Source organism: Pipistrellus hanaki (assembly GCF_964339955.1).
Source record: "Pipistrellus hanaki genome assembly, chromosome: 16".
Taxonomy (NCBI): domain Eukaryota; kingdom Metazoa; phylum Chordata; class Mammalia; order Chiroptera; family Vespertilionidae; genus Pipistrellus; species Pipistrellus hanaki.
In genome coordinates this window covers 34,291,906-34,312,087 of record NC_140518.1, presented here as the reverse complement: position 1 = coordinate 34,312,087, position 20,182 = coordinate 34,291,906, and the positions used below count along the sequence as shown (strand labels likewise).

Sequence of the window (20,182 nt, the reverse complement as noted above, 5' to 3'; positions counted from 1 at the left end):
GGCCCGCCGTGCGGGGCTCCCCCTCCCTCGGCCAATGGGAAGAAGATCGGCCTTCGCTTTGCGTGTGGCTGACAGCTTGGCCGGCGAGGCCCCGCCCCCGAGCCTCGGTCCCGGGTTTAGGGTGCAGGAGGGCGCCCCGCCCCGCGGACAAAACCTACGCTGGTCCCACGGCCATGGCTGCACCGTCGGTCGTGCTGGGCATCGACCTGGGCACCACGTCTGTGAAGGCGGCCGTGGTGGAGGCGGCGCCTGACGACCCATCGGGGTTCGTGGTCTTGGCCAGCTGTGTCCGGGCCGCGCGGGCAGAGGCGGCAGCCCAGAGCGCAGCGGCCGGGCCCCAGGTGAGGCAGTGTGTCCTGGAGCTGCGCAGCCTCCAGGGTCCCCGGACCCCCCTCTTCTTCCTCTAAGGGGCCGCCCCAACACCCCCTTCCTCGGAGAAGTCTTCCTGACTGCTCCAGCCTGCCTGATCTCTCACCTGCCTGTTGCACCCCTACTTCCCCCATAGGTTAAGGCCTGTCACCAAGCTCCCCACTCTCTGGCCTCCTCTGGGGGCTTGTCCGAAGTGCTTATCCCGTGCTCTCTGCCCTCCACTTTCTGTATATCCTGACCCGAGGGGAATTCCTCTCCTTGTGTAATTCTGCGCACACCTGCTTGTGTCCTCTAGTTTAGGATTGTTTGTTCCCCAGGGCAGAGTTTGGATTTTCCTCTGGAAATCAGATGCAGAATCAGGCCAAACAGAGCAAAACGTGGACTGAACAACTCAAACACCTGGTCAACAAAGGTCACCCTTCCCCCTGCCTCAACCCTCCCCGCCACCCCCCAAGGAAAAACAGATTGAAGGACAGATAGATAAAAGACTATGCAAGAAAGACAGACAGATAGAAAGATATTGAAAGCCGTCCTTAGAAAAGTTCAGATTGATAATGATACACCACAATGGTTTATCTTGTGAAATGTAACCATGCACTACAACCCATCTTGTGAAAGCTGCAAGAGAGAATTGGAGGATTTTACCACAGCGGGCCCTGCTGTGAGACGTGGGCTCAGAAAAGGTGTCAATCCTCAGAGCTGGATACCATTAATTCCCCGGAAAAGGTGGCTCTATGTTTAGTTACTTGACCATGGAAATTAATACCAGGGAACTTTGAGTAACCTTTTTTCTGGATCTCAGCTTGTTCTTCTCTAACTTGAAGCAGGTGGCCTCTGGCCCCTTCCAGCCACAAACCTCCCCTTCTGAGCCAAACACCACTCCCAGGAGCTGTTTTCCCAACTCTGGCCACAGATCGGACTCTGTTCTTTAGGGTTCAGAGTCCGCCTTGCTCAGAAGCATTTCAGAGGATTAAGGTTTCAGGAACACTTTGCATTTTCATGGAGGCTTTCAAAGTCAGCTTGGCTGGGGTGGGGGTTGGGGGATGCATCATGGCATCTTAGACTGATTATTTCACTTCAGGACTGGCTCTGTGGGAGTGAGCTGCAGAGCCGGGATTACAGGGAGAGGGTTTCAGGGGTCTTCAAACTACGGCCCGCGGGCCACATGCGGCCCTCAGAGGAGTCTGATCCGCCCGCCAGGTTTTTTGGGCAGTGAGCGCAGCCAAGGTGTTACAGTAGGAATTAGTAGTTCATATAGTCCGGCCCTCCAGCTCTCTGAGGGACCGTGATCTGGCCCCCACTTTAAAAAGTTTGAGGACCCCTGACGTTTAGGCAGTGCCCTATTCTGAAATAGGCCCTTCTTGAATATTACTTTCCCCACTTCCCCCAGGATGCAGGCACCTCTGTGTTTATAGACACACCCAGTGCACCCGCCTAATGAGGGGTTTAGGGGAGGCCAGTGATAGCTCCCCAGCAAACCCCACATGTGTGTTGTGCTCTGGGACAGATAGCATTCCTATAATTTCATCTATGGCAGGACTTCTCCAACCTTGGCACTGCTGATTTTTTTTGAGCTGGGTGATTCTTTTTTTTTTTTTTTTTAAATATATTTTTATTGATTTTGTACAGAGAAGAAGGGAGAGAGCTAGAGAGCTAGAAACATCGATGAGAGAGAGTCATCGATCAGCTGCCTCTTGCACACCCCCTACTGGGGATATGCCCGCAACCAGGGTACATGCCTTTGACCGGAATCGAACCCGGGACCCTTCAGTCCCCAAGCCGACGCTCTATCCATTGAGCCAAACCGGTCTCGGCGAGCTGGGTGATTCTTTGCTGTGGGGCTCTGCCCTGTGCCTTGTAGGATGTCTAGAAGCATCCCTGTCCTCTACCTGCTAGCATTCTCCCTAGGTGTGATACCCCAAAACATTCCCATATGGCCATGTGTCCCCTGGGGACAGGAACCACTGGGGTGAGAACCACTGATGGTTAGAATAGTTGATGGTTCTGTTCTTTCCTCATAACCATGCTTCTTAGTCTTTAGAAGTATTGTGCACACCATGGTCAAGCTTGGCAGCTATGTGAAAGGTCAGGCTTTTCTGTATTTGCAATTAGGTTTTGTTTTGTTTTGCTTTTGTTTTTTTTGAGGGAAACTCTGTGACCCTTTCTGCATCATTAATTTTTTTTCTCTCTGGGCCTCAGTTTCTTCAATTGGTAAAAAGAGGCATAAAGGATGAGGGTTGACTGAGTTTCTAAGTTATTTTTTCAACTCTATAAAGTTTTAGGATTTGATCTGGATGCAGACCAGTTGTTAATCTGAGCCAAGGAATGGGGACAGCGCCTTTCCTGTCATTGTCTGTTCCCCATCGCACCCCTACAACCGGAACGAACTGCTTGCTGAACACTGTCTCCTTGTTTTCACTGCTATCTGGCATGTTTTCCTCCTCCTCTACTGTCCCCACCCACACAACTCACCCCCCTGGGCCCATTTTAAACAGCGGCTCCTCTGTCCTGGGTGGATTCTCCATCTGATTGCCATGTGTGACTTCTTTAAAAAAAAAAAAAATTATATATATATATATATATATATATATATATATATATATATATATATTATTGATTTTTTACAGAGAGGAAGAGAGAGGGATAGAGAGTTAGAAACATCCATGGGAGAGAATCATCAATCAGCTGCCTCTTGCACACCCCCTACTGGGGATGTGCCCGCAACCAATGTACATGCCCTTGACTGGAATCGAACCTGGAGGCTGATGCTCTGTCCACTGAGCCAAACTGGCTTCAGCAATGAAAATACATTAAAAAGAAAAAAAAAACCTGCCTATTATCATGGAAAGATGAACACCCTTGTTGCCCAAACAGTGGAGTCCCACCCCAGCCTGCGTAGCCTACCTCCCCATGCCTGTAATTCCTACTTCCCCACGTAATTCTTGTCCTGCCCTATATAAGCAGCTGGCTTAGGGGGGTCTGCAGAGCAGATGTTTGTGGATGGCCTGCTGCTCTCCCATACTGCCGGCAGCATTGGAACGAATGCTCCTGTGTGATTCAATCCTGTCTCTGCTGAGTTGGCTCAAGTAGTGACAGGCAGCCCGGACCCATTGGAAGAGCCACTGATTGGGTCCCAGCCTCTCCTCTTTTCCAGCCTCTTCGCCAACCGCTCCCTTGCAGAGCCCATTCCCCTGCTTCTGTACCAGGTGCTCCCTGGCCTTCCTTCTGCCTGCCTTCGGGAGGCGGGTTTTTGTTTCCAAGTCCAGGGCCTGGCCCTCAGGCCACTACGGAAATGGCCTTGCTGCTGTGTTTCAGCCTTCTCATACTCCGACACTCTGGGGCTCGGGAGAGACCCTTTCCTTATTCCTCCTGACAGCATGGTCTGCCTGTGCTCTCCCGCCCTTCCTGCAAGGTGGTGACTTCTTGTAGGGCAGGGGCAGTGCTCTCCTCAGCTCACTGCACCCACAGTGAAGTGGCGGGCAGGGCCTGGGCCAGGGGTCCTCAAACTTTTTAAAGTGGGGGCCAGATCACGGTCCCTCAGAGAGCTGGAGGGCCGGACTATATGAACTACTAATTCCTACTGTAACACCTTGGCTGCGCTCACTGCCCAAAAAACCTGGCGGGCAGGATCAGACTCCTCTGCGGGCCGCATGTGGCCCGGGGGCCGTAGTTTGAAGACCCCTGGCCGTTTGCCCAACTTGACCTGCAGCCGTGTCTCATCGTAAAGGGGGGAAGTGCATGCAAGTTTACCCACCACGTTCCTGCTCCAGGTCAGGGGCGGTGGGGAGAACCCTCAAGCTCACAGCTCTTCCCTGAGGCCAGTCAGCACGTGGCCCCAGTGGAATTGGCTGGGCAGCCACCGGCCAGGGGATTCCCCCAAGCCCTTGCCCTATGTGTCTGTTCTGTTCCAGGCGCGGGAGCAGGATGTGAGTAGAATCATCCAGGCCCTGAACGAGTGCCTCGCTGCTCTTCCCCGGCAGCAGCTCCGCAGAGTCCGGGGCATCGGAGTGTCAGGACAGATGCACGGAGTCCTGTTCTGGAAAACAGGCCACGGTATGCTGGGCCCCGGGGTGATCACACGCTGTGAGGAGTCCCGTGGAAAGCGCTGTCTGGAGGGTCAGCGGTGGGGAGGCAGGGGCACACGCTGCCTCGTATTTTGTGTCTGTCCTGACTCGTACAGATGTGTTAGTGAATGTGAACAATCCATTCTTTCGACATCATCAGCCCATTAGCCAGGAGCAGGAGAGGGAAGTCTCTCTGAGTCTCTGTAGGACTCCGTGCAGTGGGTTTTCGTAGCTCTCTCTGTATGTCAGTGCTCAGAGCATCACTGCTGGCAGCCAGGAGGTCGTGCAACTGCAGGAGATGCCAACACACAGAGGAAACACTTCTGTTTTGTTAAATTATTATTAATGTAATCACAGATGTTTGTGATTTTTGAAACTCCAGGGTGTGTCCTTTCTATGGGCTCAGTTGCTAGCGAGGCATTATTTAGTTGATCACCGTAGACTAGGTCTGCCCTCGTGCCGAGGCGGCCACTTGTTCTGTTTGGCTCCAGCAGGAGAATGAAGTCAGTGAAACAGCAGTGAGCAATTTACATGCCAAGTGCTAGGTGAAGGATGCTACCTGCATGATCTCATCGGACTTTCCCAATCCCTGTGACGTTGGCTACATGACTGCCCCCGCTGTGCACATGGAAAGTTGAGATTCCGAGAGATTAAAGTAACATGCTTGGGGCCCTGTTCAGAGTGTTTGCCTTCGGACTGAAAGGTCCCAGGTTCAATTCCGGTCAAGGGCACGTACCCGGGTTTTGGGCTCGATCCCCTGTAGGGGGCGTGCAGGAGGCAACCAATCAATGATTCTCTCTCATCATTGATGTTTCTATCTCTCCCTCTCCATTCCTCTCTGAAATCAATAAAAAAATATATATTTTTAAAAATTCTATATTGATGTACAAGTAAGGAGAATAGAATTAGGAACCAATACACCCATCACCCAGCTTTAAAAATACCAAGGTGTTCTAAGCAGAGGATGGATGGCTACTTTGGGGGTGGTGGTGGTGTAGGTAAGGGCATTTGAACGTTGGATTCACCCCAGAGTCAGCGATTCTGATTCCCCTGGGCCAAGTGAGTGTGACTTGCCTCTCAGCAGCGTTCCTGGCGTCTAGGGCTACATCCTTGGACGGGCTGGGTGCCCAGGAAGGCCGGTGCAGGCTCCCTCCGTCCTTCCCCTCAGTGCCTGTTGTGGGGACAGCTGGGACCACAGGCGCTGCCCGGCTCCCATCAGTAGCAGGAGCAGAGGCCGATTACGGTGTTAGAACTGACCTCTCCGAGGGAGTCTAGGTTGTAAAAGCTTTTTAAACTCCTTAATTTTGCATTAACGAGAATAAATGCCCTTTTAATACTAAAACCCTTTCCAAAGAGGACAGCAGAGATCTAATGATTGTGGTCTGGTCCCAAGCCTTCCTTTCTGCCCGTCTCCTGGACTCTCACCACCGCACAGGCCATCGCTCTCGTTGGAGAGGCTGCTGAATATTTCATCGAGCCAGCCCACACGGCTTTTTGTCTTGTTTTCTGTTTCTGGGAAGGAGGAGAGCGACTGTTTGACGATGATGATACCTGCTTTGCGGAGTTAGGTGAAATCAATTTGGGATCAGGTCGTCCGGCTTTTAACGGTGGCTGTAATTCAGGTTGGGCTTAGTACCAATAGCATAGAAGGCTCTGTGCTGGGCCCCGCGGAAACCACAGAAAGGCCTGGATGAAGCCCCCACCTTCCAGGGCACACGCGAGGCAGTCAACATAGACGGGGACCGGTAACCTGCGCGGAGAGCTAAGTGTCTCCATGCGGGCACAGTTGAGGCGGTTGGAGGAGAGGAGAGGGAGTGACCAGCGTCTGCTGAGAGGCCTGTGGTTATGCCTGTTTGCAGACTCCACTTTCAGGCGCAGTAACAGCAGGAGAGAAGTGGGGATCATAAAACCAAGCTAAGAGGCAAGGGTAGACGGGGAGGAGAGGTTTGCTGGTGCATAGCAGACAGAGGACGCATATGGGTACCTATAAAGAACAAATAGCAGAAAGGACAATGTCATTAGTAACTAGGGGAGCTCAGATGAAAATAACCATGAGACATCATTTTCCATCCACTGGGCTACATGAAGTCAAAATGCCATGCGTGGGCAGAGGAGTGGAAAATTGGTTCTCTTACATACCGCTGTTGGGAGTGTCAATCAGCAGAGCCGTTTTGGAAGACAATTAACAACAGGATAACTTCTACTGAAAGGAAAAATATTAAGACAGCTGCTGTGAGTCCACAGCGCTACTACTTGGGAATCCATTCAGGAAAAGTGCTCGAACACATGTGTGCGCGTGGGGAGGCATCACCCTGGCCGCCCACTGCGTCCTTGTTTGTGTAGTGAACACTGTGATGTTTACTGATGTTCGGGAGCCCACGCTGGAGAGTGACACGCAGTAGTTTAAAAGAGTGAGGTCCTATCGGGTGTATTGACACAAAAAGAACTCCAGACCATGTTGTTGGGTGATAAACACAGCCTCTGGAAAAATAAATGCAGTAGAGTACTGTTTTTAAAAAAACAGACAACAACAAAATAAAACCTCAAACCCAACTCAGACCAACCAAACCAACCAAACCAACCAAAATATATGTAAAACGAGAATAATTATCACATCTATGTTATAAGGCTACTATGTACATTAAATGAATTAATTTTTGAAGTGCTTTGGATAATACCAGGTACTCCATATTTGCTTTATAATACAAAGAAAAGAAAGGTGATAGTCTAAAAATAAAAATATCAAAAGGATTTTGGAAGCAGATGACGGCTGAAGAAAAGCCGCAGAGAGGCAGCTTTAGGGCCGGGTGAGAGCCCAGCGTTAGGCTGAGGCAGGAATGTGTTGTGAGGGAGGGGAACTCCCAGGAGGAGCCACCCATCCCCAGGAGAAGCATGCTATGCTTCAGGCGCAGCATCTGCCACACGCCTCCCTGGTCCTCAGGGTACTGGCCAGGGATACCAACCCGAGATTGACCAGATCTCTGAGTTCTGTCCATCTGTCACACACATCTCCATATATACATATTTTTAATATGCTTTTATTGATTTGTCTAGAGAGTGAGAAAGGGAGGGGGAGAGAGGGAAAAGTTGATGCCTCTCACACACTCCAAATGGGGGCCAGACTAGCAACCTGGGCACGTGCCCTCACTGGGAATCAAACCACTGAGCCACGCCAGCCAGGACTCCCCAGATATTCTATGGCTCTCTCCCTTATTCTGTTCAGGCCCTGCTCAGGGCACCTCAGAGGGACTTCCTTGATCACTCTCTAATAATCCATCACTATCCTTTTACCTTGCTGTATATATTTTCATAGCAACTAAAAGTACCCAGTATTGTGTATTTGCTGCTTATATTCTATATCCCTAGCATTTAAGTCTAGATAATCTCATTATGATGTGAGTTCTGAGGTTAGGGGACAGGAGAGTGTGCTACACTTATTTTCTTACTGGGGGGAGGGGTTATAATATCAATTTTTAAAAAGTGACTAAACGCCGAAACCGGTTTGGCTCAGCGATAGAGCGTCGGTCTGTGGACTGAAAGGTCCCGGGTTCGATTCCGGTCAGGGGCATGTACATTGGTTGCGGGCACATCCCCGGTAGGGAGTGTGCAGGAGGCGGCTGGTTGATGTTTCTCTTTCATCGATGTTTCTAGCTCTCTATCTCTCTCCCTTCCTCTCTGTAAAAAAAAAAAAAAAAAAAAAAAAAAAAAAAAAAAAAAAAAAAATCAATAAAATATATATTAAAAAAAAAAAAGTGACTAAAAAGAAACATAGGAAAAGTGGGACAAATGGAGGGAGGGAGTGGCTTGCCCAGAGTCCCTTAGCTGTGGATGGGGAGCCAGTGCTCACCCAGGAGCTCTGATGGAACCACGTGGACGAGGGAAACGTTCTCATGGGTGACATGGTCTGCTGGAACCTCACTGGCCGAGCACCTCAAGGACACGCTGCTGCTGGTCATTGCCCTTTCCTCTGACTTTGCTCATCTCCTTTGTTCCAGGCTGTGAGTGGACAGAGGGAGGGGCTGCCCCAGTCTTCACACCCGGAGCTGTGAGCCACCTGGTCACGTGGCAGGATGGCCGATGTGGCAGCGAGTTCTTGGCTTCTCTGCCCCAGCCAGAGTCCCATCTCAGTGTGGCCACGGGGTTTGGCTGTGCAACCATCTTCTGGCTTTTGAAAAATAGGTACAGACACCTGTTCTCTGAATCGGGCGCTGTATTTCCAGGGGGCGGCTCCTCTGCCTGGTCAGCATCACTCCATCCCTCAGTGAGTGTGACCTAGACTTGGCCTAAAGCTGCTTCACTTCCCAGAGGGCTCTCTGTTGGTTTTCCTGTTCTAACTGGCGGGGAGAGGGGGGGGGCTAGAGAGGACAAGGGACTTGCCAAGGGTCATGTGGTGAGTTCGTGGTGAGGTCAGGGCTGCTGAGAATGGCCGGCCGATGTCCCCTCCCCTAAAGGCAGCTTTGGTTGAGGGCCACACCTCAGGAAGTCCATTTCGGGGAGCCACACACACGTGGGGTTACGGCTGCCACTCAGCTCTGCCTTGTCTGGTCCACACTACCAACCGCTAGGTGCAGGCCAGGCTTTTAAGTCACCGTTAGACCATGTTGAATTATTTCTGGTATGAAAAACAGCCCCGAGTTCCTGAAGTGCTACGATGCAGCTGGCACCATCCATGACTATGTGGTTGCCATGCTGTGTGGCTTGCCAAGACCCCTGATGTCTGACCAGAATGCTGCCAGCTGGGGATATTTCAGCACCCAGAGCCAAAGCTGGAACTCAGAGATGTGAGTATAGCCTTGCGGGCTGGCTCCAGCCGAAGGGGAGGATCCCTGGAGCGGAGATTCACTGGGCTTTCCCATTGGGAACCATGGGCATTCCCGTCACTGGGCGTGGGTGGGCCTGGGGGTAGGTGAAGCCCTTGGGGAGGGCTGCCCTGATCCCCAAAGGTGCCCGATACCTCGGGAGGGGTCCCCGGTTCTTTGTGACCTGGCCCAACCTACAGATTTCAAAGAACAACCCTCACGCTATAATATATTTTAAAGAAAGGTTAAGAAATGGAAGCAGTAGGTGTGAGAGATGCCTTTTAAGTTCTGTTTAAACAATCATTTGCCTTTTCAGGTCCAGAAGTCCAGTGCCCTGTAAGTCCTCTTTCTTCAGGGCCCCAATTCTGAGCTCTGTAATAAAACAAAAAGCACCCGGTAGTTCAGGTAAAGGACTTCCTAGCATGCTTTATAACACTCACAGCCCCGTCACTAACCCCGAGTGATGAGTGCATTTGGTGTTCAGGAGGTGCCTGATGGGTTTGACTCTGGTGTGGCCCGTGCTAACCGACTGTGACTTTGCACTGAAATGCCCTTTGCAGGGTGTTTGTGTTCCCCTCAGACACAGGGGCCAGATATGCCGCCTGCTCTTATCTAAACCTTCCTATCGCCCTCAACTGGGGATCCAGCCTGAAACCCAGGCATGTGACCTCCTGGTTCATAGGTCGACACTCAACCACTGAGCCACACCAGCCGGGCCAGTGTTCACTCTTTAAAAAAAAATCCCAGCCTATTTCTCATAGTTTTCAAAAAGTCAGAGAGACCCCTGTGAAAACACTGGCTTCTCCCCTCCCTTCTCCGACGTGTACCTGCAGTGTTTTCCTTTGTTGTGTTTTCTGGAAACAACAAAGAGCAGAAAGCCAGGCACTGTAAATGCGCTGTCCGCTTCTCGTTTGCAGACTGAGGGCCTCCGGCTTTCCCATCCACCTGCTCCCCGACATCGCCGAGCCTGCCAGCGTGGCAGGCAGGACTGCCCATGCGTGGTTTGAAATCCCGAAGGGGACACCGGTGGGCGTGGCCCTGGGTGATTTGCAGGCCTCCGTCTATTCCTGTATGGCCCAGAGGACAGACGCAGGTAAGACTTGTCCTCTCCTCAGACTTCTGCTCTGTGTGAGGGTCCAGGAGGCACGCCTACCTGGAAGCCTCAGCATGCTTTTCACGATATTCTGTAAACGTGAAAAACACCCTCCCTCTGCAGGTGAAGCCCCCGCTCAGGGAGCTTACACCGCAGGAGCCCAGCTCTGCCCCTGACCCCGGTCTGGGCCTTTCCTCCTGATGGCTCTCTAGTTGGCTGGTTTCTGTGTAACTCTATGACCAAGGAAATAGATGAGGAGATGAGGGTTTTTGTCTTTGTGTGCTTGTCAGTGAGAGTTTTGCCCCATCTGGTTAAAAGTCTCGAGTCCTCCCTGTGTACGAGAGCCACAGGGAGGTGGAGGCAGCAGTGTAAGGCCAGGGTTGGCAAACCTTTCCTGCAAAGGGCCCGATTGCAAATACGATAGGCTTCGTGGGCCATGCAGTGTCTGCTGTTGGGGCATGAAAGCAACCACAGCCACTCGTAAAGGAAGGGGCGTAGCTGCATTCCAATAAAGCTCGTTATAGACACTGCGATGTGGATTTCATATAATTTTCATGCGACATGAAAGCTGCCGTGCTTTTTGTGACTCGGTGTCCAAAGTCACACACTGTCGCGTCTGCTTTATTCTCTCACTAGCAGCAAGTCACTGAGTCCAGCCCACACTCAGGGTAGGGCAATTAGGCTTCACCTCCTGAAGGAAAGAAATAGCATTCAAGAATTTTGGACCTTTAAAAGAATATTTTTTTTTATTGATTTCAGAGAGGAAGGGAGAGGGAGAAAGAGATAGAAACATCAACGATGAGAAAGAATCATTGATCAGCTGCATTCTGCACGCCCCCTACTGGGGATCGAGCCTGCAACCAGGGCATATGTCCTGAAGGGGAATAAAACCGTGACCTCCTGGTTCATAGTTCCACGCTCAACCGCTGAGCGTTGCCGACTGGACTGGACGTGTTTTCTTTTCTTTTTTTTTTTTTTAAATATATTTTATTGATTTTGTACAGAGAGGAAGGGAGAGAGATAGAGAGCTAGAAACATCGATGAGAGAGAGTCATCGATCAGCCGCCTCTTGCACACCCCCTACTGGGGATATGCCCGCAACCAAGGTACATGCCCTTGACCAGAATCGAACCCGGGACCTTTCAGTCCCCAAGCCGACGCTCTATCCATTGAGCCAAACCGGTCCCGGCTGGACGTGTTTTCAAAACCAGCACACTCTCCCCCTGCCCGGTTGTGACTGTGACCTCCAAGTTAGCCCGACAGACCTAACCTTTGCTTTTCTTGGGCCGCAGTTCTCAACATCAGCACTTCGGTTCAGCTGGCAGCCTCCATGCCGTCAGGGTTCCAGCCAGCGCAGACTCCAGACCCTGCAGCTCCGGTCGCCTACTTCCCCTACTTCGACAGGACCTACCTGGCAGTGGCAGCCTCCCTCAACGGGGGCAATGTGCTGGCCACGTTTGTCCAGATGCTGGTCCGGTGGACGGCGGATCTCGGTAAGATGTGGCCCACGCAGCACTGCCTCTCTGCTTGTCCTCTCACCACGGCAGTGAACGTGCTGCAGAAGCTTCTAGATTCGCGTCTCAGACCCAGGCAGACCCAGAACCTCTCTTCTTTCCTTAGGAATCTGAGCCTCTTGTTTTCCTCTCATCTCCTGAGCTGCCACCCCCTACTCTCTCCTGACCTTGACTGCAGAGTATCTCCTCTGCCCCACTGTCTTACTTCTTTGTCAGTGAGCCTCCCTTGCATTTGGGGTTTCCCTTCTGAAGACTACAGACGGCTGAAAATAAAAGGATCAAAGACGAAGGAGTGAAAAATCTGGTATTTTATAATATTATAAAATCATCATAGCACTTATTCCTGGCCAGTAGGGTCCTGAGTCCCTATCTCAGGGGGGGGGGGGGTCCCTGGAGACTCTGGGGTCCTCCTGCTCTCGTCTCCAGTATTCAGGGTAGAGTTGGTTTGGCTTTTCCTCTGCTCTGCACTCACAGGGAAACGTGAAACCTTCCCAGCCACTTATGGTAGAAATGAAATTTCTGGCCTAGGGAGAGCATGCTGATCAGATTTACTGGTTACCAGTAGGAGCTCAAAACCGGGCCATTCCAAGAACCAGGTACCCAACACAGTCATGGGGGGGGCTGCCAGGCAGCAGGGGGCAGGGGGGCTCTTACCGTCAGCCACCAGACAGTACCGCTGACTCACGTGGGCCTCGGAGGTCAGGGTTGTGGGGACACCTTTTGTCTGGGGCGTCCTCAGGATGGCTTCATTTAAATGACAGGACTTGGATTTTGTTTTACCTGCATCAGGGGAGGGTTTCAAGATGCGGAACCAGTATGAGAACCTTCCGGCAATAAGGCACTCAGTTGTTTACTGAGCTGGCCAGTGTTGCTCTTTCTACAGAAGTGACACTTTTTCTTGCCCCTGAATGACTTGGGAATATTCACTTTCCCTGTAAGATCCTTCAAAAAAGTCTCTTCTGATTTCCTTCGTTCTCATTTTGAGGAAACAAAGAGTGTTTTGAAGGTACCTGGATTCCATATAACTTGACCGTTTATGAAAATTTTACAATTATGTCATTTTATTGAAAAACATATAAATGTAAATAAAAGACATATTTATTAACCAGAAATGGAAATATTACAGCATGAAGTACAAAAGTAAAACTCTTGCTGGATTTAGAATTTTGCTGAATTTGCATTTTGTTCCAGAGGTTAGCATATAGGCATTTCTACACTTGTGTGGTCGTTTAGAGCAGGCCCCTGGGGCTGGCGGCCTGGGCTTGAATCTCAGCTCTGCCTCCTCCTGTGTGCCTTTGGGAAGGTTACTTCACTCCTCTGCGCTTTACTTCCCTTACCTGAGAATGGGGGTCATCCTAGTACCTGCCTCAAAGGACTGTGAGGGTTCCGTGAGTCAATACTGGGAAGCACATGGAACAGCGCCTGGCCCGTGGTGATAGTGAGTGTGATATGACGCTTGTTAAATAAGGTTGGGTGGTGAGTTCAACCCAGGGCGTGACCTCGGCTCCCTGCTCTGTCTCCAAGTCACTATGTGGCCTTGGGACGTCCCTTCCCTTCTCTGTTTTCCCAGCTCCAATGTTCTATGATTCTAGGCCCGTGGTGTTGACATTTGGCAACTCACAGCAGTTAATCTCACCTGTAGATTCAGATGAGGCAGTGAGCCAAGGCACACAGAGACAGAGGCTAGAAGCCAGATCTCCCAGGCCTCCAGCTGAAAGCACCTTCCTGCAGGTGCTCCTCAAGGCCTGCGTGGGGCCTAGGTGTTTCCCAGTGAGGAAGAACACGTCCTTAGCTGGTGTAGCTCAGTTGGTTGGAGTATCGTCCCATAAACTGAAAGGTCGAGGGTTCAATTCCCAGTGAGGGCACATACCCAGGTTGTGGGTTTAGGGTGTGTATAGGGGACAACCGGTCGATGTTTCTTGGTGTTTTTCTTCCTCCCCCACTCCTCTCTCTCCCTTCCTTTCTTTCTAGAATCAATAAATGTATCTTCAGGTGAGGCTTAAAAAAAAAGTTTTGAGAATGTGCTATTGCAACAAAGATAGCAATAAAAACATTTTCGAGTTCTTATTAAAGAAATACAAACACATCATTATTATTTTTAAACTGTAGATCTTATTTGTGTTTCAGTGATTTTTCTACTAGTGCCATTTTTCTGTTCCAGGACTCAATCCAGGATACACATTGCATTTAGTCATCACATCTCCTTAGTCTCTCTGTCTTCTATTTGATTGATCTGTTTTATTTATTTTTTTTATCTCCTTTCCCTTTTTTCCCCATTTGTTGATGGCTTTACATTTATAGCTGTGCTTTTAGAAGTTTCCAGCACACTCTGCTAGGACATGGAGAGACTCACTCTTACATGTTGCTGTGCAGTGCAAGTTGGTGCAGCTTTTAAGGAAGGAGGGAGTGTTATCTGCATATCTTTTGACTTAGAAGTTCCCTCCAAGGACTCAGTCCTACAGATGTACATGCTTGTACATCTGTACTAGGTTACCACCAAGCACATGAGCTTTCTGACATTTTAGTAGAATTTCTAGAGGAAAGACACATATTTATTCAGCAGAGCTTAACCAGAGTCCTGCTGATCAAATTTTGACTGTGCAAATTCAGGGTATTTTGAATACGGCAAGAGTTTTATTTTTGTAATTTATGCTGTGAATATTTCTATTTCTGGTTAATAAATGTGTCTTTTATCTAAATACGTGATCGTATTTGTATATTTTTATTTTATTTTATTGTGTTTTTTACAGAGTGAAAGAGAGAGGGATAGAGATTTAGAAACATCGATGAGAGAGAAACACTGGATCAGCTGCCTCCTGCACACCCCCTACTGGGGATGTGCCCACAACCAAGGTACATGCTCTTGACTGGAATTGAACCTGGGACCCTTCAGTCCGCAGGCCGATGCTCTATCCACTGAGCCAAACCGATTAGGGCTGCATTTATATGTTTTTCAATAAAATGACTTAATTGTAAAATTTTCATAAAAGGTTAAGTTATGTGGAATACACAAACTTTCAAAACACTCTTTGGTTTCTCAAAATAAGAACCATGAAAATGCAAAAAGACTTTTTAAAAAAGCTCTCTCTCTCTAGTTGCTGAACATATACAATATAGTTTTCTTGTTTTTTTTAATGTATATACTTATTTTTTATTTCAGAGAGGAAGGAAAAGGGAGAGACAGAAACATCAATGATGAGAGAGAATCATTGATTGGCTGCCTCTTTGGCATCCTCTACTGGAGATCGAGCCTGCAATTCAAACTTGTCCTTGACCGGAATCGAACCCGGGACCCTTCAGTTTGCAGGCTGACGCTCTATCCACTGAGCTAAACCAGCTAGGGCTATAGATAGTAAAGTTTTTATAGGTTAAATGTGCTGATGATTTTACTCTAGGTTTACTTCCCTTATTGTAATTTTAATAAGATTCCCTACATGATTCCTATGCATCGTCAAATGTGAAAAGCACTGGTCTAGACTGGGGTTCTCCACTTCTGCAGGGGACGGCTAGACCATGCTCAGCCCTCTGATCCTGGGATTCTGTGACTCTGCTGGTAAGTCCGGTGGAGTCATGATGGTACTTATTGATCAGTACGTGCCTGATGGCCCTCTGGGACCAAGGGTCTCATAGCTGGTTATGGTCTCATAGCATAGCAACCTTTACATGACCTCTCCCTGAAGTCTGGGCTGGGGTCTGCAGTGAGAGAGCTTGCTGAGATCTGGGGCCGTGCCTGGCTAGTCAGGTTATGTGAGTCCCTGAGCAGAAAGCAGCCAGCCACATTGAGAGGAAGCAGTCAGTAGACCTCTCCTTGCTTGGGGAATGCTGTACTGGCTCATCCTGCAGCGGGGGGTGCATAAGCTCACACAGTCTTCTCTGTTCCTGGCAGGCGTGGAGGTCGAAGAATCCACTGTGTATTCACGCATGATCCAGGCAGCTGCAGAGCAGAGAGACACCTGCCTAACCATCACGCCAACGGTGTTGGGCGAGAGGCATCTGCCAGACCAGCTGGCCTCAGTGACCAGGATCTCCTCCTCGGCCCTCTCGCTGGGGCACGTGACGCGGGCGCTTTGCCGAGGCATCGTTCAGAACCTGCACTGCATGCTTCCCGCCCAGCAGCTGCGGGAGTGGGGGGTGGAGCGGGTGGTCAGCAGTGGGAGTGCGCTGTCCAGGAACGAGGTGCTGAAGCAGGAGGTGCAGCGGGCTTTCCCTCTCCCGGTGTCCTTTGGGCAGGATGTGGACGCAGCCTTGGGGGCAGCACTGGCCATGCTCCAGAGAAACCTCCACCGGGAGGAGTCTTAGTCCGCACCCTCTTTGGCCAAAGCACTGTTGCCATTTTTATCTAAAGAACATCCCTGACGTGATCTTGGAGCCATCCTTTTCCTGGACAGCAATGTGGGCAGCTTTCAAACAGTGTTTGTTCTCAGGCCACCGTGCTGACCCCGAACTTTCTCCAGGGCACACGCTACTGATGCAGCCACCAGGTCCCCAGTCAGTGCCTCTGAGAGGCTCACCTGGGAGCCGGCTGCCAATGTCAGTGTGGAAAAAAGGAAAAGAGGAAAGTAACCCAGCATCATGGTCAGCCCGCTCACCTGTGATTCACCTGTAGACAAAGAGAAAATAAATGTGGGCTTCAGACACCAAAAATGCCTGGTGCCTGTGGCTCTGAGTCAGAGAGACGACCCGCCCTCCACCCCACCTCCAGCTTTTGGATTGGTTGTTTCCAGGGATAGGAAGCTCTGACTCGGGTCCCATGTACTATCAGAAAAGTCCTTCCCCCTGGACTGGATCACATGACCCCTTTCCAGTGTCAGTCTCCCCTGGCCGCAGCTGGCTATGTGGGGCAGGCGGGCTGAGGAAAAGATGAGGGGTCTGTGCCTGCCTTCTTGCCATGTACTTCCTCTCCCTCCTCCGCTGCCCCCCCCCCCCCCCCCGAGATCCTCACAACACAGCTGGTCTGAGGGCAGGGGTCAGGGAAGGAGAGTTGGACAGCATGACCAGCAGGAGGTGGATGCTGTGTGGTCCCACCACTCACATTGTTCCCCCGAGCCTGCCCAGGCCCTGCAGAGCCCTTTCTGGGAGTGGATCTGTGCAGCAGTGTGTTTTTGCCTCTGCACAACCTTGGGAGCTCCTAGGCAGACTGAGGTCCCCAGGCATGCTCCCACCAGAGAGAGGACCCATTTAGTCAGAGAGGACCCCTTATCCCGGAGGCCCCAGCTCTTCTTTCTGTTGGCGTGAGTCTTGCTGGCCCACCACGTGTTCCTGGCTTGCAGAAACATCCCACTGGAGTCAGCATGCTGGCAGGGACCTCAGAGCATCTTAAACCTTCCCGTGGTTGGCGGGGATGACCATGGAGTGGCTTCCAGGAGAAGGCTGCCATCGCTGTGTCTGCTTCCAGACTCCCCAGGGCCATGCCAGCCTCGGGCAGATGCTGAGGCACCCAGGCAGTTCTGCATTGGGGAAGCAGTTATGTCGTCTCTTTGTAAATGTCACTTTGTGAATGACGTCATTGCCTGACGCTTTTAGGTGACGCTGCCTGGCTGTGCTGATTGAACTCAAGATACTAAAACTCATTCTCGAGCCTTGTCGCTTGAATAAAAACACCTCTGCTTTGGGGAAACAGATCACTCAGGAAAGCTGTATAATTTTTCTCTCAGCCAGAGGGAGGTCAGGTGCCCTCATCTTGGATCCCTTGTGGGAGAAGGCGCCCCCAGGAGAGGCTGAAGGACAGCTGGCCTCTGACTTGCAGTGCCAGGGGGCTGTGGATGGAGCCTGTAAATAGAAGATTGGGAACGGGGGGTGTCCTGCAAGCCCAGGCAGCCCAGCCCAGAGTCCAGGGTGGCTGCTTCCCATTCCAACCCTGAGGGTTGAGCCTCCTGGGGCCCAGACTTGTCCGCAAACAGTCCTGTCGCTGTTCTTATTGCACGTGGCCTGGAGCCTCTGCAGGGTGCGAGTACCGCTCGCTCCCCCGCCCTCTGCCACACACACCCTTCCCTGGGAACTGGCTATCCCCACATCATGTTCATGTGGCTTTCATGTTCTCCGTTTTCTTCTCATGTGGGCTGAAAAGCTCATGATGGCAGGTTAGGTGTTCTCTGTCCTGTCCTCTTCCGACATTTAACCTGGGCTGGGGCCCATTTTCGGAATGGTCTCCTCCCAGCTCAGTGCCATCGCCTGCTGTAGCCTCCCTAGCAGCACATTTGCTGCTGGATCACAGTGGCCGCTGGCATCTGTGGCCCCCCGGCTTGTCCCTGTTTCAGGGAGCCCCGCTCCATACGCGTCACAGAGCCCGGCAGGCCTTCCTCACCCGCCCTGGTCTCCTTAAAGGCAGAGACCATCTATTCACCCCACTCACTGCCGTGTGCTCGCCACGTGCATAGTGGGCCTGCAGGAAAGGGGGCCGGTGAGACTGACTTTTCGTAGCCATGGTTACAGACAGGTTACGGACAGGCTAATCGGAAAGTGAGCTATTCGTGCTATAGACATGCTCACTGGGTGACTCATAAGACATTAAGCAAATTTCTTAAAATTAAAAAACAATTAGCCCCAACCTCAAGCTAATGGCCGGATAAGCTCTGCAGCCAGCAGATGTGGTTCTCATGCTGAAATAATGAGGATGAGAGCAGCCGGCATGCCTGTCTGGAGCTCTGCCGGCTCAGAGCCTGTTCACACCCAGTGTCAGGGCTAATCCCCAGCAAAGCCCCGCAAAGCAGGCCAGGCAGGCGCTCCCCCGTGGTGTGGATTAAGAAGCAGGCCCAGAGCCGCCACCCAGGTTCATGCAGCCAGCGTCTGGCACAGCCCGGCCTTTTCTCCCAGCTTCCATTGCCTGCTCACAACCTTGACCCTCTCCTCATATTCTCACTCCTGCTCCAGTCCCTGCCCTGGGTCCCAGCTCAGCAGAGCAGGCTTGGCTGTCAGGTGCAGAGTCAGGTGCTGAGTGGATGCCTGACCTCCAGCACAGCCACGAGCCCCTACCCACTTTCAGGGCGTGCTGACCCCTCTGCAGAGCCCCGCCCATCACGGGAGCTGGTCTTTCAGACTCAGTGGCACCTGGTGACACTCATGCGCAGGCCGAATGCAGAAAGGAAAGTAAGTTGCTGTCAGGGTTGTAGCTTGTCATCTGGATCTGGGACCCCGGAAGCCATTCCAAATCTGGGAGGCAAAACACAGAAATCAGAAGTTAAAACAAGATTTAGAAAGCTCGAGACCAGACTAGAGTTGTCACTGCCCTTGGGTGGGTGACAGGGACCTGCAGCGGTGCCTTAATTCCTCTCCCTGGGGCTGGGGCTGGCAGCGCGCAGGTCCTGCCCTCCTGGAGCTGCCAGGCTGATGGTTCCCGGCTGTGGTAATCAGGCTTTTCGTTGCTAGCCGTGCCAGAAAGTCTGGCTTCAGATCTGTGAGGAGCCCGGGGAGATGAGGAAAATGAATTAGGCTCCTATTGCCAGGCTGGGAGCTCAGTGCAAGTCAGCGTGCCCCCTGGTGGTAACCGAAGTGGGAGAACGGGGCCCTTCATGATATTAGCAATTCTAATGGAGGCCACATAAGACTTGGCCCTCCCTGCCCTGGCCCGTGTGGCTCAGTTCGTTGGAGTGTTGTCCTGTGCACTGGGAGGTCATGGGTTCGACTCTGGTCAGGACACATACCTGGGTTTTGAGTTTGATGCCCGACTTGGGTGCGAACGGGAGGAAACCTGTCTCTCTCTCTCTCTCTCTCTGTCTCCTTCTTCTCTCCCTTCCTTCCTGTCTCTTTCAAGTCAATAAAAAAAAAAGTTATAAATAAAAAAATAAAAAAAACTTGGCCCTCCCACCTGCTCTGCTTCTTGTCCCCATCACACACTAGCTCAGCGAAGCACCCCCTACTGGAAGTCATTATTATTATTATTATTTTTAAAATATATTTTATTGATTTTTGTACAGAGAGGAAGGGAGAGGGCTAGAGAGTTAGAAACATCAATGAGAGAGAGTCATCGATCAGCTGCCGCTTGCACACCCCCCACTGGGGATGTGCCCGCAACCAAGGTACATGCCCTTGACCGGAATCGAACCCGGGTTCCCCTCAGTCCCCAAGCCGACGCTCTATCCATTGAGCCAAACCGGTCCCGGCTGGAAGTCATTATTAAAACATGATGTGTTTACAAGGGATTTTAATGGGCACATCATTACATAAACTCAAGAACACCCTGTTCAAATCATCATCCAGAAAACCACACGGGCGGCGGCCCCGCCACCACCTCATGAGTTTTAGCGGAGCCGCCACTGGGTGCCAGTGCCACTCAGAGAGAGCGGGTCACCGTGCTCCTTGGCCAGGCACAGGGCGAGGCTTCGAGAAGGGAAATGGAGGGCTCGG

General features: G+C 51.3%; 1 protein-coding gene across 2 annotated transcripts; it reads left to right on the top strand.

The window, feature by feature from the left end:
* Positions 1-74: 74 nt before the first annotated feature.
* SHPK (sedoheptulokinase) lies at positions 75-17,460 on the top strand. 2 transcript variants are annotated; one of them, XM_084862999.1, is made up of 7 exons: positions 75-341; positions 4,281-4,422; positions 8,429-8,612; positions 9,062-9,214; positions 10,150-10,325; positions 11,618-11,818; positions 15,726-17,460. In XM_084862999.1, exons 1-7 carry the CDS (start codon positions 174-176, stop codon positions 16,136-16,138), a joined length of 1,437 nt encoding a protein of 478 aa, XP_084719125.1. In that variant the 5' UTR covers positions 75-173; the 3' UTR covers positions 16,139-17,460. The 2 variants fall into 2 exon arrangements, with proteins under 2 accessions (XP_084719125.1, XP_084719124.1); XM_084862998.1 differs by lacking the exon at positions 9,062-9,214 and having other exon boundaries at positions 90-341.
* The last annotated feature ends 2,722 nt before the right edge of the window (positions 17,461-20,182 follow it).